The sequence below is a fragment of the Pristis pectinata genome, chromosome 31, assembly GCF_009764475.1.
Source record: "Pristis pectinata isolate sPriPec2 chromosome 31, sPriPec2.1.pri, whole genome shotgun sequence".
NCBI lineage: Eukaryota > Metazoa > Chordata > Chondrichthyes > Rhinopristiformes > Pristidae > Pristis > Pristis pectinata.
The window spans coordinates 11,405,307-11,429,176 of NC_067435.1; the positions used below are offsets into that span (position 1 = coordinate 11,405,307).

General features: G+C 47.6%; 1 protein-coding gene across 1 annotated transcript; it reads right to left on the reverse strand.

Annotated features, from left to right (window-relative positions):
- Positions 1–791: 791 nt before the first annotated feature.
- On the reverse strand, positions 792–18,860 carry LOC127584969 (syntaxin-6-like). The gene is made up of 8 exons (XM_052042051.1): positions 18,736–18,860; positions 15,237–15,406; positions 14,058–14,152; positions 10,555–10,617; positions 7,971–8,087; positions 5,465–5,571; positions 4,104–4,198; positions 792–2,429 (listed from the first exon to the last, which is right to left on the reverse strand). The coding sequence occupies exons 1-8, from the start codon at positions 18,768–18,770 to the stop codon at positions 2,353–2,355; spliced, it is 759 nt and encodes a 252-aa protein (XP_051898011.1). The 5' UTR covers positions 18,771–18,860; the 3' UTR covers positions 792–2,352.
- Positions 18,861–23,870: the final 5,010 nt, after the last annotated feature.

A 23,870-nucleotide genomic window follows, 5' to 3' on the forward strand; every position in this document is an offset into this window, starting at 1 on the left:
GTTTGTTGCTGCAGAGGTTAGGAAAGTGAAGCAATTAAATTTGGGAATGAGAAATCAACATCTGAGAAGTGTGAAAACTTCAAGTCGAAGGCTGGAGACTAGAGATGAGGAAGAGAAAGATGTGGAGTGATTGGGGGTGTGGGATGTTTGAGACATTGCTCATAGACTGCTTCCCCAGGGGGTAGTGCAGAGGGATGAGGGGTGAACATGACTTTGAGGGAGCTGGGACACAGGCAGCAGAGCTTTGGATGCCATTCACGAAGAGCAGGAGGAAGGCTAACGAGTAGGATGGAATGATCACATCGTGAAGTAACAAAGACATACAAGATGAGGGCTTCATTAGCACTGAGGCAAACGGATTGAAGTTACAAGCACATTAAGCATTTGATCACCAATCTTGCTCCAAAGAAAAACCTACAAGTAATTCCCCAATGGTAGTCCTTTGAATTGTAGCTACAAGAAAAGTTCTAATTGGGTCAGACCAATTAATCCAACACAAACTGTTGCTCAGGCTGTTATATGTTTGGACAAGGTATGGCTTCCTTTACTGTCTTATTCCCCAGTGGCTCTTATTAGAAACAAGAGCACCCATCACCACCAGGTGAGGGACAAGAACTCATTGGCATTCCCAACCTGGTCGAATAACTCCAGCAGTCCACATACTCAACTGCCTGAGCGGGAGAATTTTAATTTCAGAGTACCCATCTGAAACACCAACACCCCACTGCCAAAGCTCTGCTATCATAAATAGAATGTGTAAAAAAAAACACACACACACACACATTTATTTTAAATTACTTTTATTCCCACAAATTTAGCTGAAGAATTTTTGACACATAATTTAATTGTTTTAATTGTAAACTAATAAAATGAGGGGGAAAAAGGAGCTATTGTAAAGCAAAGAAATATATACTGAAACGATGCACAGAATAACATGTACAAAAATAAAAGTATGAACTTGGCATCTCTACACAGTAAAATAAAGTATTCCTAACTTGGACTGTTTGCCCAAGTTCTTTGTGTTTGAGGCTGGGAGCTGTGCTCAAGCTCTCGCCTGGTCCATGATGATGGAACATTATGAAAAGGCATCTGAGGTTGCCTGATGGCTGTGGCTCCAGTTCCTTTAAGAATACAGTAAAATGTGGAGGAATGCAGAGGCAAACATTTTAAAAAACTTTCTCCAGCTAATGTAGAGACAGACATTTATGCTTGACAGAAAAGAGCTGAAGATTAATCTTGACCAGCTAAAGAATGAGGGAGCCAGAGATCAGAAAAGCGGATGAATTAGATACCTGCTCCACAAACTGAGACTCTCTTAAATACTGTTTAGGACACTAGGGGGGGAACCCTGCTCTTCAAACTAAAGCCAAGGGATTTTTACCTGTGCTCGAGAGAGCAGATGGAGCCTCAGTTTAACATTTCATCCAATAAAACAATAATTCCAAGATCGTGAACAAACAAACAGTTCTTTATATTCCTGCTCCCACATATTTGCCAGTGGCTCTCATTGGAAAGAAGACCACCTGTCCCCAGCAGGTGCAGGCAGGAGCTCGTGGTATTCCCAACCTGGTTGAATAACCTCCAGCAGTTTGACTGCCTGATTTTGAGAATATTAATCTTCAGCAATTTCTTGCTTTATTTCTTAGCAATAAACTGGAATGTCAGCCTAGGGTTTTTTCCATTCAGTTCTCTGGATCGAGTCTGGAACTTGTGACCAAGAGAAATCGAAGGTCCCAGTAAAAACCCTTCCAAAAGGATCAGAGTGTGGGAGTTGCTCAAGAACGGAGGGAGTAAGGTATAGCAAGCAAGATCTCCAACCTGCATGTATGACCTGCTGTGTACCCAGACAACTCACCCTCTGTGTCCGTAGATATCACAATCCCTGTTCCCTTAATCCCACATCAGTTCTTTAGATAAGAGGAATCTATGGAAACCTGGCTGTGGAATTTAAGGCAGCTACTATTAACACAGGTGCAGAACAACTCCCTTTATTGTTGGCAAACTGGGGTTCCTTTACCTACTGTTGCAAATATTTATTAAAATGATTGAAGATAATGGTCTGACCCTGTGTCCACAATACATACACTACAATCTACAAGTAACTAAATAAAAATGAAGTTCTTTACATTCCTTGCTCTTCAGCATTCACACAGCAAGTTCGGTCACGTAATTTCAGATCACGTTGATGTATTCAAACAGGCCAGTATCCTGTCTCGACCTGAGTGGGACTCCCCGTACGTTGCTCCAACTCTGCAGGGACAGATGCTCCAGCTGCCAATTGCCCTTGGCAGCCACCAACCCCCTCCCCAACCCACCCCATTGTAAACCAAATTAAAAGTCGCAACTCAATGGTCACAGAGTGAAGAGCAATACGAGGACCACGATCAGGATGACAAGAAGGGCAATGATCACACACCATTGACGACGAGCTGCCAAACAAGAGGTGGTTTTGGTTAGTGTCGGACCGCACACTCCGATTGGGTCGACAATTCAAGTGCCACTTGTGGGCTTGAAGAAATGACAGTTTATGTACCACTCCTCGCTATCTCTAAAACCACAACCATCCGTTATCTCTTGATGAGGGGGCTCAACCCAACATGTCGACTGTCCATTTCCCTCCACAGATGCTGCCTGACCCACTGAGTACCTCCAGCAGTTTGTTTTTTGCTCCAGATTCCAGCATCTGCAGTCTCGTATGTCTCCCGTATCCCCGTTCCTCTTCCAGTATCTTGTTCATTGCTGAATATGATTGGTCTACCACTGGAGCCTATCCCTGCAGCTCCCAAGCTAGTAAGCTCTGGAGTTCCATCCCAGAATCTCTCCGCTTCGTTCTCCTCCTACAAAAAACACTTAAAACTCACCACTTTGACCAAGCTTTTTAATCACCTGTCTTGCTATCACTTAACGCCATTTGCTGTCAATTTTTAACTTTGAGAATGCTCCTCTGAAGCATGGTGGGAGATGTTGCTATGGTAAATCCAAACGTGCAAATTAGGAAGAGGCCAATCAGCCCCTCAAGTCTGCTCCACCATTCAATAAGATCATGGCTGACCTGATCTCCACATTCCCATACACCTGTGGTGACCTCTCACCCACTTGCTTACCAAGGATCTATCTTCTTCTCTCTTAAGATTATTCAAAGACTCTGTCTCCACCACTCTTTGAGGAAGAGAGTTCTCAAGATTCACAACCCTCAGAGAAAAAATTTTGACTCATCTTATACAAGCAATCGCTTGTTCTAGATCCTCCCAGAAGAAGAATCATCCTCTCCGCATTCACCTTAAGGATGTTCTGTGTTTCAAATTGCTTCTCACCCTTCTAAATTCACCTATACAAGCCTAACCTATCCAACCTTTTCCTCATAGACAAACAACCCACTGCAGTTATCAGTCCAGCAAACCTAATAACCTACTCCAGGTATCAATCTAGTTAATCGATCTATTGCTTCCAAGGCATTTACATCCTTAAATAAGACAAGTGCTGTACACCGTACTCCAGATTGGCTGACCAATGATCTGTATATGCTATATTAATGGAAATTGTTATTCACGTTGTTCAACTTAATAGGGGCACATCAAAGCAAATTTGACTCTAAGCCACGTAAGATGTCGTCTAATTGTGTCACAAGAGACTGCAGATGCTGGAATCTGGAGCAACAAACAATCTGCTGGAGGAACTCAGAGAATCGAGCAGATTGTCAGGACAGGAACTGATGCAGGGCTTTGACCCGAAACGTCGACAATTCCTTCCCCTCCCCCCACAGACGCTGCTCAATCTGCTGAGTTCCTCCAGCAGACTGTTTGTTGCTATCTGACGCTGTGTGTTAAGGAACACCTTGCGGAACAGAGGCAGAGGGGTTTACAGACGGAATGCCGCAGTGTAGGGCCTTGGAACTGCAGGCGTGGCCACAAACGGTGGAGCAACTAAAATTTAGAATAGAATTAAATATTCCAAAGTGTATCTGAAGAGGGAACGGGAAAATGGGAAAGTGGAAGCTGGGATATTGAGCTAGTATCAGAACAGGAATGCTGGGCCAAATGTCCTCCTCCAGTACAGCAAGGAGGTGGGAGCATAGTGTGTGTTGGGGGGCAGGAAATGCTTACCACTGGTCATGTGAGAGACTTTGGCTAATTTCTTCAATGTGCTGTCCAAATGTGAGTGGGTGTTGTCCATCTCATGGGAAAATTCATCCAGCATCCTGCACAGGGAAAACAGATGAGGGCGAGATGTAACAGGGTGAATCTCTTTCCCAGAGACCAGTACACCTCTGAATCAAGTTGCCAGCTTACGCAATGGCTTCAAACACTAGCTGGACCTAGTCCTGCTAAGAATAAACATAACTCTGGTTGATCAGAGCAAGAGAGGTTCCCTGGGCTAACTCTGCTCATCTAAAGGGGGGAAGAACAGAGGATATCCCAGATTTATTACAGTATAGGGGAACATACGGCCCTTAAACCTGTTCTGTCATTTTGTAACAGCACCAGTTAACCCCATTCCCTGGCTCTTCCACTACAGCCCTACTTCGTTTACCCCCTCTAAGCATCCTTTCTGGAAGTTACTGTTTAATCAGTATCTACTGAGCTTTCCAAAATTGCCAGGTCATAACTGCTACATGGCAAACATTCACCAAAACAATCTCCATATGTATTTTCCCCCACTGTGGTTATCAACTGATTGTGGGATTGGTCCAGGTTTGTTGGGCAAGTCTCTTGTGCTGATCAGACTATTCAACGTCGGATGGGACGATCTCAGTCACACCTCCCCACTCCACACTCCAGCCCCTTCACTCGGATGTCTCCCACACACACATTTCATCTCCTCTTCCCCCAACATGACACCCAGCCAAAAAGGGGTCATTTGGCCAAGGTATCAGAGGGTCCCACTGCAACACCTGCCACTGACCTCCTCCATTCCCCTTCTCCAGGGCCTAAAACATTAATCACAGCTTTGGCTGGAAGGAATTTCTGCTGCATTCAATTTAGTACAACGTATTCCCTGCTCACAATGTGTTCCCCTCTACAATAAGCGAACCAAAGGCAGGTGGGGTGACTATTCAGTTCAGAGCACACCTGACCCCAAGTTTCCACTCACCAATAACCCTCCTTCCGAACCCCACTCTCCTACACTTGTCCCAGTCCATCTACTGACCTTCCTCGGGAGATCTTCCCATCCTGGCCCCCAGCCTCCTAGTCCCCCCCCAATAACAGTCTCCACTTCCCCTCCCTCACCCACAACCCAGAGGCAGGACTCCGATAGACCTCTAGTTTCAGCCAGTTCTTGCCCCACAGAACTTATTCCTACTTTATTCTTTCCCCAGTTCAATCCCTTCCCACCTACATCCGTGACACCTCTGATGAGAGTTTCCATTTTCCAGGTCATCCAATCACTCCACTAATAGAATTTTAAGAGTTGGGTGTACAGAGCAATTTCTCTGGTCAGCCCTCAGTAGCACTTATCTACTTACACTGCCTGTTCGTCCAACTCATCTCCTATTCGGCCGGACATGTTCTTGAGGACCCCAATGCTTCCGGACACCAGCTCGAGCTGTTGGTCTTGCTGGTCTGCTATTAGCTGTGCAGATATCAAGGGTCAACAGTTATCTCACGACTCCCCTTTCACTGCCGTCCAACAAAACACTGATCATTGCAGCCCCTCCCTAAACACCAACATCTCTTTTTTTTTTGGACTAGTTATCCAGGTACCAACTCTAATGATCTGGAGATGTGATTAGCTGGGAGTTTAAACAATTCACTAAATAAAACTGCAATTAAGTACCTGTGTAGGTAATGGCGACCATGAAACTGTCAAACTATAAACACCTACGTGGTTCATGCTTCCTTATACCATAGAAGGAGGCCATTGGGCCCATCGAGTCTGTGTAGGTTCACAGAGCAATCTCACTCCATCACTAATTTTCCCTGTAACCCGTTCTCCCCACTTTCCCATCCACTCCCCCCACAGATTCTACCACTCCCCCACACACTAGGGCCAATTTCCAGTTCTCCTACTGATCGGCACATCTTTCGGATGTGGGAGGAAATCGGAGTACCTGGAGGAACGCCATGCAGACACAGGGAGAACGTGAAAACTCCCTTTTTATCGACGCACCATAGAAAGCATCCTATCCAGATGCATCACGGCTTGGTATGGCAACTGCTCTGCCTGTGACCACAAGAAACTGCAGAGAGTTGTGGACACAGCTCAGCACATCACGGACACCAGCCTCCCCTCCATGGACTCTGTCTATACCTCTCGCTGCCTCGGTAAAGCAGCCAACATAATCAAAGACCCCACCCACCCCGGACATTCTCTCTTCTCCCCTCTCCCATCAGGCAGAAGATACAAAAGCCTGAATGCATGTACCACCAGGCTCAAGGACAGCTTCTATCCCGCTGTTATAAGACTATTGAATGGTTCCCTAGTATGATAAAATGGACTCTTGACCTCACAATCTACCTCGTTATGACCTTGCACCTTATTGTCTGCCTGCACTACACTTTCTCTGTAACTGTAACACTTTACTCTGTATTCTGTTATTGTTTTACCTTGTACCACCTCAATGCACTGTGTAATGAATTGCTCTGTATGAACTGTATGGAAGACAAGTTTTTCCACTGTACCTCGGTACATGTAACAATAATAAACCAATTCCAGTTCCAAACTCCAGACAGACAGCACCGGAGGTCAGGATTGAACCCGGGTCCCTATCACTGTGAGGCAGCGGTTCTACTCAATGCACCATAGTGCCGTATCTGAGGGAAGGAAACCTGCTGAAGTCTGCCCTATACGTGACTCCAGACCACAGCATTATGACTTTCAACTGAAATAGTCCATCCACCACTCAGCTGAAGGAAGACGAGGGATTGCCAATAATTTCCGGCTATGTCAGTGACATCCACCTCACGAGCAAACAATGAGTAATTGTTCTCACTCTGTAGGCTTCGCAGACAAGACCAGTGGTTACTGCCGATCCTACTTGCCTTTGAGAAGGTGGGAGTGAGCCACCTTCTTGAACTGCCACCGTCCAGGTGCCGAAGGCGTTCCCACAGTTCTGTTGAGGAGGGAGTTCCTAGACTTAGACCCAGTGAAGAGGAATGGCGATACCTTTCTCAGTCAGGATGGCGCGCAATTTGGAGGGGAATCTGTGGCTGGTGGTGTTCCCTAGCCTCTGATGCCTGTGTATTCCTTGGTCATGAAGGTCATAGGTTCAGGGAGTGCTGTCAAAGTAACTTGGGTGTCTTGTAAATGGTCCACACTGTAGCAGTGGTGCATCTGTGAGGGAGTGCAGGTTCAGGGTAACAGATGTCTTGAATGTTGGACAATCTAGAGGAGTCAGTTCACCATGAGTAGGTACACCATTCGCAGTGAAACACTGCTTATCAACTGGTCAATTGAAAGGACACCCGAGAGCCCAATCACTTCAACAGAAACTAGGCCAGCTGGACCGTCGGTGTACAGGTGGCTCTCAGTAACATTATCCCAGACCCTGGCCCAACGGGTGTGTACAGACCTGGTTCTGATCAAACACAGCTGTCAGAGAACAGGCACTGCTCGTTCCCCATCCTCGTCCTCGCTTTTTGTGGCCTTGTGCAGCAGCCCCCCCCCCCCCCCCCCCCCCCCCCGCCCCCGCCAGTTCTGGAAGCTGTTCCAGCCCTCCGATACCCTGCACTCCTCCAATCCAGGCCTCTGACTGGCATGGCTCCACCACTGGTGGCTGTGCCTTCAGCTGCCTGAGCCCCAAAGCTCTGTCTCCCTCTCCCTTTCTCCTCCATTACAATAGTCCACACTTGTTGGCCAAGCCTTTCGTTTGATGTAGGTGTCAAATTTGACAGCTGTTCCTCTGATACGCCTCAGGGTATTGTTAAAGATGCTAAATAGAGATTACCTACTCACACAACCACACCTACCTTGCACTCTTTCTCCTTCCCTTTTATTCTGGTGAGATATAAACCACATGGGTGTGTACATACCCTCTGCTGTGCCCGCTGCTCCTCGATATACTGGGAGTTTGCGGTCTCCAGCTCCTGATCCAGATGCCTATATGGATCTGCGGGCTTCCTCAGAGGGTCCATGCCTCCAAAGAGGTTCTACAACAACATCACAGTACATTAAGTCTTGCTTCCACCACTGGGCTCCTTCACATGCCAGTGATGGTTGGGAGGTGTTAACGGACACAACAATCATTGCAACAGTAATGTCATGGACTTTGAAAGATCAGGCGACCCCAGGATATGGTCAAATGAAACCTCATCAGATTTCCTTCGTGGCTTACATTCTCCCCGTGTCTGCGTGGGTTTCCTCCGGATGCTCCGGTTTCCTCCCACATCCCAAAGATGTACGGGTTAGGAAGTTGTGGGCATGCTACATTGATGCCGGAAGCGTGGCGACGCTTGCGGGCTGCCCCCAGGACACTCTAGGCAAAAAATGCATTTCACTCTGCGTTTTGATGTACATGTGACTAATAAAGATCTTATCTTAAATATATTTCTCAACTCAAAGCAACCACTCAAATCACCATGTAGAGTGTTTTCTATTGGAGTCCATTTGGCCCATCATACCTGTCCCAACTCCTTAAGAAAGCTCTCAAATTAGTCTCACTTCACTGCTCTGTCCCCACATACCTGCAAACTTTCCTTCCAAGAACATATCCCGTTCCCACTGCATTCCAAATAACAATAACTCACTGCATTAAAAAGTCTCATTTTCTCTATTTAGCCAGTTACTTCACATGTGCCCTCGTCCCTCTGACACCAATAATTTTAAATGTCTCTGTTCAATTTAGGCGCCACACTGGTGGAGCTGCTGTCTCACAGCTCCAGCGATTCAGTTGCAACCCTGACCTCCGGTGCTGCCTGTGTGGAGGTTGCGTGATCTCCCTTGCACGGGTGGGTTTCTCCCGGGTGCTCCAGTTTCGTCCCACATTCCAAGGACGTGTGAACTGCTAGGTTAACTGGCCACAGTAAATTGCCCTCAGTGTGCAGGTGAATCTGGGGGGGGGGGGGGGGGGGGGGGGGGGGAGTGGATGGGAACGTGGGGAGAATAAAATGGGATTAGTGTAGGTCAAGTGTAAATGGATGCTCTTTGGTTGGCACAGACTCGGTGGGCCGAAGGGCCTGTTTCTGTGCCGTATGACTCTTCCTCAACCTGCTTTACTCCCTGGAGAATAATCTCTGCTTCTCCGGTGTCCCAACTATGCAGAGTGATGTTAGAGCAGTGAGTTATTGTAATCTGGAATGCAGTGGGAACTGGATATATTCCTGAACAGAAAGTTTGCAGGACTGTGGAGAAAGATCAATGGAGTGAGACTAATCTGAGAGATTTCTGTATTTAGTAAATTCAGTCTTCATTGCTTCTTTTCCTTCAAATTATTTGCTAGTTCGGATCATTTACTTCTTCAACCAAACTGTCATGAGACCAAGTTCAGAGCATGGACACTCATGTCCAATGACCTGGGCCCAAACCAGATGAAGATCCGAAAGCCACACTGTCTATCAGCACCTTACACCACTGACCACTGAGCTAGAAAGGTCTCCTGTTACTAATCACACAATGATTCCTGCTGAGAGTGACCAACTTAAATAAGGCTCAGTTGCAAGCATTATAGCAGCTCAACAATCTGGCTCTCATTCTCTTGGCTCCCATTTGTAAGGTGGGTGGGGGGGGGGGGGGGGGGGTGAGGACAAATGTAGAACAGAATCAGTACAAAACCAGATACCTGGCAGATAAAGGAGACCTGCATTTCTATAGCATCTTTCACTCCCTTTCATCACATCCAATGAAGTGTAAGCATTGTGTAAAGTAGGAAATAGAGGTCATTTGCGCACAGCAAGATCCCACAACAGTGACATGATAGTGATGAGATAACTAATGAGGTGTCTTATGTGGATAGGTTGAGTGAGCTAGGGCTTTTCTCTTTGGAGAGGAGGAGGATGAGAGGTGACTTGATAGAGGTGTACAAGATGATAGAGACTTTTTCCCAGGGCGACAATGGCTAACACAAGGGGACGTAATTTTAAGGTGATTGGAGAAAGGTAGAAGGGGGATGTCAGGGGTAAGTTTTTTTTTTAAGACAGAGAGTGGTGGGTGCAGAGGTTGTGGGGGCAGATACTTTAGGGACATTTAAGAGACTATTAGACACATGAATGACAGAGAAATGGGGAGCTATGTGGGAGGGAAGGGTTAGATAGATATTAGAGCAGGATAAGATGTCGGCACAACATTGTAGGCCGAAGGGCCTGTACTGTGCTGTAGTGTTCTATGTTCTATAACATTGGCACAGAGCTGATTCAGAGATAAACACAGGCCAGAGGAGACTGGGCTAAACTCCCCTCTGCCACAGCATCGCAGGGTCTTTTACATCTGAGAGGGCAGACAGACACTTCATGCAACAGCAGTACTACCATGCAGGGTCAGCCTGGACTTTATGCTCAGTTCTCTGGGGTGGGACTTGAGCCCACCACCTTCTGACTCAGAAGCAAGAGTGCCCCCAGCCAACCGAACGGAGGTGGGAAAATGGGATCCAAGTCGGGTGAGACAGTGAATAAATCAACTCACCTGCCGTTCACTTCTCTCAGCAAATGCGACAGCGGATGGACTGGAAATGTGATCTTTCATTTGCTGGTAAGAAAGAGGGAGAGATTACCGTTCAGAACACTGGGGATTCATGGACCTCAGAGCTAACCTGCTGCCTGGCAAACGAGGGTAAAATCTGAGCTGTTGTATTACTGAATCCCCAGAACCAGACACCACGTTCAAAAAACAAGCTGCTGGAGGAACACAGAACATAGAACAGCACAGCACAGGAACAGGCCCTTTGGCCCACAATGTTGTACTGAACTAATTAAACACCCAACTAAACTAGTCCCTTCTGCCGACACAATGTCCATATCCCTCCATCCTCTGCACATTCATGTGCCTATCTAAGAGCCTCTTAAGTGCCTCTATCGTATTTGGCTCCACCACCACCCCTGGCAGCGCATTCCAGGCACCCACCGCTCTCTCTGTTAAAAAAAAACTTGCCCCACACATCTCCTTTCAACTTACCCCCTCTCACCTTAAATGCATCTAGTATGAGGCATTTCAACCTTGGGGGAAAAGGCACTGGCTGTCTATCTCTGCCTCTCATAATCTTATAAACTTCTACCAGGTCTCCCCTCAGCCTCCACCACTCCAGAGAAAACAACCCACGTTTGTCCAACCTCTCCCCATAACACATGCCCTCTAATCCAGGCAGCATCCTGGTAAACCTCTTCTGCACCCTCTCCAAAGCCTCCACATCCTTCCTGTAATGGGGCGACCCGAATTGAATGCAATACTCCAGATGCGGCCTAACTAAAGTTTTATAAAGCTGCAACATGACTTCCTGACTCTTGAACTCAGTGCCTTGACTAATAAAGGCAAGCACGCCATACGCTTTCCATACCACCCCATCAATCTGTGCGACCACTTTCAGTGAGCTATGGGCTTGGACTCCTCTGTGCATCAACACTGTTAAGGGTTTTGCCATTAACTGTGTACTGTCCCTTTACATTTGATCTCCCAAAGTGCAACACCTCCCATTTGGCCGGATTAAAAACTCCATCTGCCATTTCTCCACCCATATCTACAATTGACCTATATCCCGCTGTATCCTTTGGCAACCCTCTACACTATCCACAAAACCACCAACGTTTGTATTGTCTGCAAACTGCGAAATGGACAGTCAACATTTCAGGTCATCGACCGTCCATTTCCCTCCACAGATGCTGCCTGACCCGATGCGTTCCTCCAGCAGCTCGTTTTTTGCTCCAGATTCCAGCATCCGCAGTCTCTTCCTACAAAGAGCCACAGTGCAGGCTGGGCTTAAGAGTGAAGTCGCAAAGATCCCTCCTAACGGATGAGTGAGAATTAGCTCTGAAGTTCAGAATAGCCAGTGACGCTCAGACAGAGGGATCAGTCCCATACAGGCAAGGCTATAGCCGTTACAATTACCCAAGCTGTCCACTGCGTGACTGGTCGATGGAGGTAAATATGTTAATTGAAAAATAAAGGAGTGCAAGGAGATCAGTGAGGGGGGCTTTTACAACTGTGGGGAAAGGACAGGGAAGTGGGACTAACTGGGAAGCTCTATAGATAAAAGGCAATAGGCACAATGGACTGTGTGATCTTCTCCTGTGCCAAATAATTTGCTGATGCTGCTATAATCAGCCTAAGAGTGGCGTGGGGTGGGGAGGCGGGAGGATTTAACCCTGGGGGTCCAGGGACCAAGCAGAGGAATTTTCAGTGAACAGATTACAACCTGTGACTCACTCCAACCAAGCATCATCACCCAAAATTCCCAAGGAGAAGCCTCTCTTCCTCAACTCCTGTCAAGACCAATCTGAACTTTGCCTCCCCACCTTGATCCCACAACCCGCAACTTCCTTCACAAACAAAGCTCTCGCGTTTGGCAATTTCACTTCAGCCCACTCCACCCTCCCACGGTACTCTGGAAGAGATTCTTGGGGTTGTAAAGAGACTCTTGCCTCTTCTTGAATGCCTTAGCTGTTATTTCCAGTCAATGGTCCTTTGTTCCAGACGATATTCCCAGAAAATCCTTTACCAGCCGGTGTGTAACCCAGGTGTGATTGGCAAGGAACCAGTTTCTCTCATCCCTCCATGATCTCACCTCTCCCCATCTCAATACTCCAGCCCTCTAACCCACCAAGAAGTCTGTACTCCTCCAATTCTTGCTCATCTTCAAGCTTAATTGGCAGGTGTGCCTTCAGCTACTTAGGCCCTGGGATCTGAGATACCCTCCCTAAACCTCTTCCTTCCTCTAACCTCTGCCTGTGACCAAGCTGGTGATCCCCTGCTCCATTATTTCCCTGAGTGGCTCAGTCAGGAAATGCATGTATGAAGTTGCATGGCACACTAAAGGTGCTATACAAAGGAAGTCTGAACCTAACTGTTGGATTTGACTGTTTTAAGTAGTTTTTTTAAACATGTATAGTGTTTAATACACCTCAAGTGGCTGTACAAGGAATGGCCGCTTCCTAGCCTATTGATTCGGCCATCAGGTGAATACGTGTTTTCTCATTGGTTGGTTCTGCCACAGGTATCTAATAGGTTTTCTGATTGGACTATTGTTAGCTAAGGAGTACCTCTTATCTCAGGTATAAAAGGTGTCATTTTTTTTTGTTAATCTCTCTCTTGTAGTAAAGCTAGTGCCATGTGCTCTGTGACTGTTTCTTTGTTTTAAACTTTTCACATAAAACTTGGTGAAGCTCCAAGTTATTTTCAACTCATTCCTGGACTCCTGAAAGAACCTGCAGATTCGAAAATAACCGGATCTGACACTAAAGAAACAATAGGCCATACAACCTCTCAAGCCCACTCCACTGTCCAAGAAAGTCATGGCTGATCTGATTGCTTTCCTCAACTCTATCTTCCTGCCCATTCTCCACACCCCTTCATCCCTCTACAGTCCAAAAATCTCTCTGCCATCAGCTCTCCAGAGTACAGATTCCAAGAGTTACAACCCCACAAAAGAAATTCCTCTTCACCTCAGTCTGAAATGGGCAACGTTTTACCCTAAGACTACATCCCCCAGCTCTTGATTGCCCCACTAGGGAAAACCTATTCACAGCACCCACCCTGTCAGGTCCCCTTATTCATGGTTCCGTGAACTGGGTAGTTCAGAGGTACAGTGCCTGGAGCTGTGAGAGACCCGGGTTCGATCCTGACCTCTGGTGCTATCTGTGTGGAGTTTGTCCCTGTGACAATATGTGTTTCCTCCGAGTGCTCTGGTTTCCTCTCACATCCCAAAGGCATGCGAGTCGGTGAGTTAATTGGCCACTGTTAACAGCCCCTAGTGTGTAGGTAAGTGATACAATCTGGGGGGAGTTGGTCGGAACATCGGCAGGATAGATTACAGGGAATGGGATTGCCCTGTGGGCTGGCATAAGACTTGATTGGCCAAAATGGCCTCCTTCTATGCCATATAGCAATACCTCTGGTTCTTCAAAATGCCAGAGGACACAGTGCCAACCTCCTTAATATTTCTTTAAAAGAAAAGTTGTTATTGTGGTGTACACTACCTTCACAGTCTGTCTTGTTTGGACGACGAATGCTTTCCTCTCTAACAGCTCCCCCGTCTCAATCTTGAACTTCCGAGGGTTCGATTCCACAATGCGTTCACAACAGTTAAGGGAGAATAAAAATCCAGAAGGGGGGGTGGGGAAAGAGAGAGGGGGGAGAGACCAGTCTCCTGCAGAGTAATGGATAAGCCAGCAAGAGATCGTAAAAGGAGGCCACTCAGCCCATCGCGACCATCCTAGCTGAGGAAAGAACTACTGCTCCCTTCCCAGCTCTTGCTCCTGTGGGTTACAGGACATCCGGTGCTCATCCGCAATAATTGTGATGAGAGTTTCTGCCCCCATCTCCCTATCAGGTACAGGTTCCTGACCCCCTCCCACCCTTAAGGCAAAACATTAATTCCCAACATAAGGATACCTCCTTTTTATACTCCCAGGACCTTTTGCAGAGAGCAGGAAATAGGGAGGGACTTGAGCATTTAAGGCTACAAGGAGGTCATCAGCAGTATTATTATGGAGAAGGCTGTAAAAATTCAGGGCATTCCTTCTCCCTCAGCCCTGGTTGAGGGAGAAGGAGATCAGTGAGGGGGGGTTTTACAACTGTTGGGAAAGGACAGGGAAGTGGGACTAACTGGGGAGCTCTAAAGAGAAACAGGCAATAAGCACAATGGACGTGCCCTCTAATCCAGGCATGCAAATGTAATTCATTGACCAAGAAGTTAACTGATGGTACCTAAACTAAGTACCAAAACTGGACCATAGGAAGATATCAGTGGGACCAGCACAAACCCTCACCAGATCAGAAAGGTACCTGGATGAATAATGAAGTGCCATCATCTATTGGGCTATGGAGAGTTGGGGAGCTCCTTAATTGGTTGACGTGGAAGTGATGGGCTGAACGTTCTCCTTCTCGGCTATAATTCCCTAGTTCTGTTGTCAATGGCACCATAGTATTTTCACTGCGTGATCCAAGACAAGTACTGTGGACCCGGGAACCATTGACTCCATCTGAAGGACCGCGCCCCTGACACTGCCGCACTCCCCCAGTGCTGCAAGCCTAACTTTTTACGCCCAAGTCCCTGGGGTGAAACTTAAACCTAGAAGCTTCTGACTCGGAGTGAGCGTGCGTGTGGGAAGGGTGGGGGGGGGGGGGGGGGGAGAGGAGTCGCCGTTGGAGGATATCGATTGTCTCGTCCAGATCCTCCAGGTCCCACTCGATGCTGCGGAGGCTGTTGCGGAGCTCATTGGTGGTCCAGTCGTACTCCTCCTTGCTGACGCCGTGCGTGTCCTGAAGCAGCTCGCACCACCGCTGGTACAGTCCACGTGCCGAGTTCACCGCCTTCTGCACCTCCCTGGGAACACGAGCGAGGCAGCTCAGAGACACACACACACATACACCACCCCCCCTCCCCCCCCGTCTGCTGGGGTGATCTGAGGGTGGGGAGGGGGATCCAGGAGAGGGGACAGAGGTGACTCAGACCCAGCTGGGGGTTAACTCCAACCCTCCCGGAGAAGGAGGGAATTGGGAGGCAGGGGTGACACAGACTAGGGCAGGGGAGAATTAACCCAGCCCCCACTCCCCCGAGGGAGGGGGGGAGCATTGGGCAGGGCAGCTAGATCCCAGTCAGGGAAGCTGCTGGGGATAAAGGGGGAGTGGAGGTAAATCCAAGCCACTGGACAGTGGGAGAGGATACAGGTGGGGGGAGGGGGGGATCTAACCTTCACCCCGAAGGAAAGGGTTAAACCAGCCCCCCTTTACCCCTAGGAGAAGGGAAATAGGTAATGCAGAATGTGGGGGAGAGTGTGGGGTCTCTAATAGTCCCTTGGGGGAGGGGAGTCCCCCTGAGCCTGGGATTTGGGTGGGGAGGGAGGGGGTGATATGAAAGGGAGGGAGGGGGTGATATGGTCGGGGAGGGAGGGTTACGCCAGGCCCTGGGAGACAGGACAGTATGGAAAACATAGACATGGGGGTTGGTGGGAGATTCCACCAGACGTGGTATTGAATCCTGTCTCGGTGGGCAGGGAGGGTGAGTTGTCCAGTGGGGGTGGGGGAAGGTGTGGAGAGGGGTGGTGTTACATGCCACTGGTGTTAGATGCTGGGCCGTCCCGGTCTGGGAGAACCTCTCCTACCCAGCTCAGAAACTAGGAACCAGGGGATCACCGGCCGACCCACAACCAACAGGAGATGAGACAACCGGGGTGAGCTGATTCTCCCCGCCCCGCGTTACCAGGGACGGCACAGATTACATTACTACAACACACGTTTCACGTTGATTTTGGGGGGGGGGGGGGGGGGGGGTGCCCTTACAATGAATGGAGTGGCAATCTACAAAACACAGCGACAGAAGAAGTATGCACAGTGATACCCCACACACAGCGATGATGACTGGATCCCAACAGCAATGTTAACGGAGGGAAAAATATCAGTCAGGATGTCAGGGAGAAGTCCCCAGCTCTTCCTCTTCCGCCTGGGAGCAGGTGGAGTGCCGGCTTAATTTCCCTTTGGGAATTCAGCACCTACAACAACACAACACTCCCACTTTCACAGTCCCTCCCCTGGGGCAGCCCTCTCCTGACATACAGTCATAGTGCAATACAGCACGGAAACAGGCCCTTCGACCCAACTTGACCATGCCGACCAAGATTCCCATCTAAGCTGGTCCCATTTGCCCACATGTGGCCCATATCCCTCTAAACCTTTCCTATCCATGCACCTGTCCAAATGTCTTTAAAATGGTGTAATTGTACCCGCCTCAACCACTTCCTCTGGCAGCTCGTTCCATATACGCACCACCCTCTGTGTGAAGAAGTTGCCCCTCAGGTCCCTTTTAGACCTTTCCTCTCTCACCTTAAACCTATGCCCTCTAGTTTTTGATTCCCCAACCCTCGAAAAAATACTGTGCATTCACCCTGTCTATGCCCCTCATGATTTTATACACCTCTATACAGTCACCCCTCAGTCTCCTACGCTCCAAGGAATAAAGTCCCAGCCTGCCCAACCTCTCCCTATAACTCAAGCTTCGAGTCCCGGCAACATCCTCGTAAATCTACTCTGTACTTTTTCCAGCTTAATGACGTCTTTCCTATAACAGGGTGACCAAAACCATACACAATACTCCAGGTGCGGCCTCACCAATATCTTATACAACTGCAATATCACATCCCAGCTTCTATACTCAATGCCCTGACTGATGAAGGCCAGTGTGCCAAACACCTTCTTCACCACCCTGTCTACCTGTCCATTCACAGTGCTACACTGTCGAAGGTGCATCTTCCAGGGACTCCACCTGCTCAGGCATCCCAAGGCACAAGTGCACTGTCACTATTTCCAGGCAGAAAACACACTTGGAGTATTGTGTTCAGTTCCAGTCGCCTCATTACAGGAAGGACGTGGAAGCTTTAGAGAGGGTGCAGAAGAGATTTACCAGGATGCTGCCTGGATTGGAGAGCATGTCTTATGAGGACAGGTTGAGTGAGCGATGGCTTTTCTCTTTGAAGAGAATGAGAGGTGACTTGATAGAGGTGTACAAAATGATAAGAGGCATAGATTGAGTGGACAGTCAGAGACTTTTCCCCAGGGTGACAATGGTTAACATGAGGGAACACAAGCTTAAGGTGATTGGAGGAAGGTATAAGGGGGATGTCAGGGGTAAGCTTTTTTTTTTACACAGAGGGTGGTGGGTGCATGGAACACACTGCCTGCAGAGGTTGTGGGGGCAGATACATTAGGGACATTTAAGAGACTCTTAGATAGATACATGAACGATAGAGAAATGGAGAGCTATGTGGGAGGGAAGGGTTAGATAGATATTAGACCAGGATAAAATGTCGGCACAACATCGTGGGCTGAAGGGCCTGTACTGTGCAATGTTCTATGTTCTAAAACACAGCCGACAATTTGTGCACAGCAAGCTCCCATGAACTGCAATAGGGTAACAGGCAAATTCTGATGGAAGGATTCACTTTAACCCCCAGGATACAGGCAGAACGCCCCCCTCCCCCGGAACTTTTATGGGAGTGTGGGGGAGTTTATGGAAACGTAGGGGAGAATAATATGAGATTGGTGGTTAGTGCAGAGTCGATGGGCCGAAGGATCTGTTTCTGTGCTGTGTTGCTCGATGACTAAAAGATGGCACCGCAGCACTCGGTGCAACGCCAGAGTCAAACTGGACTTCTGTGCTCCATTCTGCATTGGGACTCGAACCCTCAAAGCTCAGGATGTTCCACTGTGCGTAGCCGGCACTTAAAATGCACCGGGACATCCAGAGGATGCAAAACAAAACAATCGATCCGTTGAACGCAAGCTGCTTCCAACAGGAATGAAATCTGGCCATCTGCACTCGCGTGAATTCACACCCACCTCAAACAAATAAAGCAGCCTCCAACGCTTAAACTCGCCCCTAATCTGTTGTTGGCGGAATTGGCTCAGTTTTTGCAAACACCCTCCCGCTCCCTCCCGGCGAATCCCATCCCGTGCAAAATCTGCTGAGAGAACTGGAGGAAGCTTCAACTCCAGCAGACTGGAGGAATGGACGGGGTTGGAAAACTTCCTAAAGCCCTTTAAACTCAAAGGGGAACAGAGAAATAGACACAATAGTTCGTCAAAGCAGGGGATGCAATCACTGACTGGTCAGCCACGCCCTCCCAGTGACAGGACAGGGTGCAATGGTTGATAACTCACCCCTTCACTACAAAGAAAGGGTCTTCCAGTGACATCTTTAGCCGTTCTGCAGTGCACGGATCCCAGAATCAGGTTCTCTCAGTATCATCCGGCCTCGGCGTCCTTGTCACATGACAAGGGTCCAGGCTTCAATAACAAACAAGATCCGCTCTTCTGCAAAGTGTGAGAGCTAAAGTGAGTGGCTCCAGCTCCTGGCGGTGGGAGGTAAAGCTCTGGGTGGCCAATAATTCAGTGAGGTTTTGCATTCAGCACCTCCTGGGACCTCTGAGCCAGATGTGCAGGTGTAGGTGTACAGGTGGCTCTCATCAACCCTGTCCCAGACTCTGAACCGATCACCTCATTGAAGGTGCCGGTGATTCGTTTAGTCACCACCGATGTCTGTCTCCACCCAAAGGTGGCTCCAAAGATATGGGAAGTGGCCCACATTTTCCAGGATCTCACGGAGAACTTTTATTGTTCGAGGACAATGTGGGGCAGACTACAGTTTAGGGTTCTTCTGCCACTGGAGATATAGGGGTGGGGTCAGGCGAGGAAGCCCCTTAAATATTGTAGATACGGGATTGGGGTATCGCTCCAGGGAGCCACATGAGTGGCATCGGTGCTGGGGTTTTTATAAAAAGTAACACTAATGATTGATCCGTACATGAATGTAAAGGTTTGCACTGTTTTATTAGTGTATATAGTTTGTCTTTTATTATGAATAAAGTTTACTTTGGAATAATCAAAAAAAAGCACCAAGACCTCGCTTGGCTGGCGGTGAGAGGGGCCATCCCAGTCAGATCCTTCCTGCATGGTCAAAACATTAGTCCCAGTGCGCACTGCCCCCGGGAGGACTGCGCTGGGGATGAGACGGTCTCCCACCTCTTTGCGGGCTGTGGGTTTGCGAGCAGGGTGTAGCAAAAGACGCAAAGGTCCTCGTCACGGTTCATCCCCAGCAGCTGTGTAACAGAGGATTCTCTGATCTACAGGCTGTTCCCGGGGACACACACAGAGACGGACATCCAACTGCTGCTGGAAGGTCATCAACTCGGTAAAATACGCCCTTTGGTCTGCCCAAAACTAGTTGGTCTCCCAGCGCTGCGAGATGTCCGTAGGGGAATGCTGCTGACTGGCACATTCCAGACTGCAGGAGTACGTGCTGAGGGCCGCACTGAAGCTGGGTGCAGCCAATGCAAGGGCTAGGTGGGGAAGGACTACAGTTTGGGGTTCTTCTGCCACGGGAGAGGGAGGGGCGGGGTCAGGCGAGGAAGCCCCTTAAATATTGTAAATATGGGATTGGGGTATCACCCCAGGGAGCCACATGAGTGGCATCAGTGCTGTGATTTTTTATAGAAAGGTAACAGTAATGATGGATCCGTACATGAATGTAAAGGTTTGCGCAGTTTTATTGTAGTATATAGTTTGTTTTTTAAGATGAATAAAGTTTATTTTGGAATAATTTTTAAAAAAGCAGTGAGCAACCTCAGGGAGCCACATTAATGTCAATGGTGCTATGTCTGTGTGAGTTTTACACTACTTCTGCTGGCAGCTCGTTCCACACTCACACCTCCTTCTGAGTGAAGAAGTTTCCCCTCAGATCCCGCTTAAGTATTAATTAAATAAATCTGGTATTTTTTAAAGAAATGAACTACGGTGTGTGGGAAACTACAGCAAGGCTGTAAAAATCCATCTGCTTCATTGGTGTCCTTACCTGGTGTGGACCTTGTGTGACTCTACCCCACCATCTACCCCCAGAACCAACCCAGAGAAACACCGAGCACAGGTTATCCAATTAAAGATGTTCAATGGCAAAGGTGTTAAAGGGTGTGGAACAAATGGTCACAGATCAGCCTTAATCTTCAAATGCCGGGACTGATTCCGTGTGTTAAAGACCTTCCCCTGTTCCTATATTGCAAACATCAGAATGTAAAGTTGATCATGAAAGGAGTTGTTGCCTTAAGTTCAGTGTCAGGTGATTGATTGCTGTCTGGATTGCAATATTGTTTGTTGCAGTTTCCAGATGCAGTTTCCAGAAGACCTTGCAATGACACCAGGCAGAATAACTGAACGATGGTGTTATTGTAGAGCATGGGCCTTCAGCATACTGTCTGCATTGACCATCAACCACCCATTTCCACTAATAGCATTTTTTTATTCTCCCCACATTCTCATCAACTCAAGCTTCCACTATTCACCTATCTGCTGGGGCAATTCACACTAGTCAATTAACCTGCTAACCTGCACAAGTTTGTGGTGTGGTTGGAAACCGGGGCATCCAGGTGGTGGAAGAGAGCATGTACATACTCCACACATGGACAGCACCTGAGGTCAGGGCTGGCTGCAGCTCTACCACTGTGCCAGATCACTATGCTAAATGCCATGCCACGTGACACCATTGGTTACAGATTCAAAACCAAATCAAATCACGTTTTGAGCATGGCATTTGGAAGGAATTTGCATTTCCATAATACCAGGCTCAAAACATTTGAAAGTGGTTTGAACTTCCCAAGGTGATAATGATCAGATAACCTGTTTTGTTGGCCTTGATTGTGGGATACATTGCAGCAATGGAGTCAGGGTTAATTCTCCTACTTCATTGAGTCATGGGGTTGCTTACAGGAAACAGGAAGGTCTTTAATTTACTACTGTTTCTGGAAGATGGCATACATGACTCTGCAATGATCCCTCAGTTGTGCATCAGTGAGTCAGCCTGGATTTTTGAGCTCAGTTCTTTGGAATGGGAGTTGAACCCACAAATCCTCTGACTCAGCAGTATGGAAGTGTGTGTGTGAGAGAGAGAGACAGACAGAGCAAATGGTATAATTCAGAAGCAGGGACATGCCAACTACCCGAGTACTTATGTGATGATATTTACTGTACCTGTTCTAGAGTCCTAAACTTAAGTCAAAACCTAGCGGTTAGCACAATGCTATTACAGCACCAGCGACCCGGGTTCAATTCCAGTCACTGTCTGTAAGGAGTTTGTATGTTCTCCCCTTGTCTGCTTGGGTTTCCTCTGGGTGCTCCGGTTTCCTCCCATATTCCAAAGACGTACAGGTTAGGAAGTTGTGGGCATGCTATGTTGGCACCGGAAGCGTGGCGACACTTGCGGGCTGCCCCCAGAACACTCTACGCAAAAGATGCATTTCACTGTGACTAATAAAGAATCTTATCTTAAGTTTTATCAGTTATAAGTGTCTACCAGTATCCTCACTATAGGGAGATTATACTGTATCAACATATTTCAAAGACTAATTTGCTTAACTACATTAGTCTCTTTTCTGAAGGGGTCCACCTGTCAATATTCTCAAGCAGTGGGTCCCCTCTCCCTACCAAGGAGGAGATAATTCCATCTAATGAAGCAGATTAAACACAGTTATTTTATTTTAAATGGAGAACATTTTATTTTGAAGAGTAAATTCTAACAGAGCTTATAATTCTACAAAGATTTCCAAAACACAAGTACAGTTCTTACAAACTAGAAAACCACACCAATGAGCCGCAGACAAACAAGTCATCCATCGCAGGAAGAAGGCTCTGGGAAGAGACCCTTCTTGGTCCAAGGCTAGGGAGTGGATTCTGTGTCCATCTCTGGAACTCCTAACAACCCTCACTGCCATCTAATATTTATATCATTTTTTTAACCAATTATCTGGTAACGACCTCATCTGCAAGCAATGTTTCATAACTGCATTGGTCAGATCAAGTGGATGGAGCGTCTTGATTAGGTTTAACATGGACAATGTTGTTCCTCCCGATTAGGTAACAGTCTTAGTTGGGTCAACATGGACAGTATCATTTCTCTTGATCAGGTCAAGAGGATGAGCAAAGAGTACTGGTTAGGTATTTAAACTATTTAACGATAAGCATCTTGGACAGTTTCTTCTGCTGTGCTAAAAAGCTGAGTTTAGCAACAAGCATCCTGGGCTGGGACAGTGAATATCCATCACACTTATTAGGGAGAAGAGCTCATGCCCAGAATGTGATCAAATTTAAATTCCTGCTCACAGCTTTGCCATTCTACCTCGTTCACGATCTACCTTGTTGTGACCTTGCACTTTATTGCACTGCACTTTCTCTGTAGTTGTGACACTTTACTCTGTACTGTTATTGTTTTTACCTGTACTACCTCAATGCACTCTGTACTAACCCAATGTAACTGCACTGTGTAATGAATTGACCTGTACAATCGGTGTGCAAGACAAGTTTTTCACGGTACCTCGGTACAAGTGACAATAATATACCAACACCATAACCGTTGGAGAATGCCCAGGCCAAGACATATCGACACGGTGGCGCAACTGCGGCCCCACAGCTTTAGAACCCAGGTTTGACCCCGACCTCGGGTGCTGTCTGTGTGGAGTTTGCACATTTTCCTTGGAACCGTGTGGGTTTCTCCCAGGTGCTCCACATCCCAAAGATGTGTGGGTTGGTGAGTTAATTGGTGTGGAGTTGAGTGGTAGAATCTGGAGGGAATTGATGGGAATGTGGGAGTAAAATGGGTTAGGAGGGGATTAGAGTAAAAATGATCAGTGTGGACTCGATGGGCCAAAGGGCCTGTTTCTGTACTATGTGTATAATCTATATGTACTATGTGTACTATGTGTACTATGTATATACTGTTGCTGTATAATCCTCATTTGCCACCCCTAAGATATCTAGACATCACTTTAAAGAGCAGTAAATTCTGGAAATACTCAGCAGACTTGGCAGCATCTGTGGAGATCGATCTGTAACATTATCTGTTTCTCTCTCCACAGAAGCTGCCTGACCTGATGAGTATTTCCAGAATCCTTCGGAGTTTTTAATTTCAGATTTCAGGCATCTGCGGGAGTTGTGTTTTGGCTTTTCCATGTCACAGCCCGTGGGATTTCGCTGCCCCTTCATTACAACCTCCACTGAGAGGCGCCAAATAAAAAAAAACTCAGTCCCTTCCGAGAAGAAACCCGGAACTGGCCTTCCACCTGCGGGGAAAGTGGAAGGGAAACGGATCTGGGAGTTTCCAACAATACCATAAATGGACATCGGAACCACAGACGTCACCCGGGCTTTCCGCTCACAGAAATGACTTGGCGGCGCATCCGCCAAACCATATATGGGGGCAAACGGAGAAATGTTGGGGTCCGCAATAAAGTTGAGAGACTGGGGCATAACTT

Excerpts from the sequence above, each read along its gene's own strand:
- LOC127584969 (XM_052042051.1), bottom strand. The coding sequence starts at position 18,770 with ATGTCACTGGAAGACCCTTTCTTTGTAGTGAAGGG. Across the intron at positions 14,153-15,236 it reads GGATCTGGACGAGACAATCG|GCATTGTGGAATCGAACCCT; the intron begins ATATCCTCCAAC and ends ACTGTTGTGAAC. Across the intron at positions 4,199-5,464 it reads GAGTTGGACGAACAGGCAGT|GATGCTGGATGAATTTTCCC; the intron begins GTAAGTAGATAA and ends TTCCCTGTGCAG.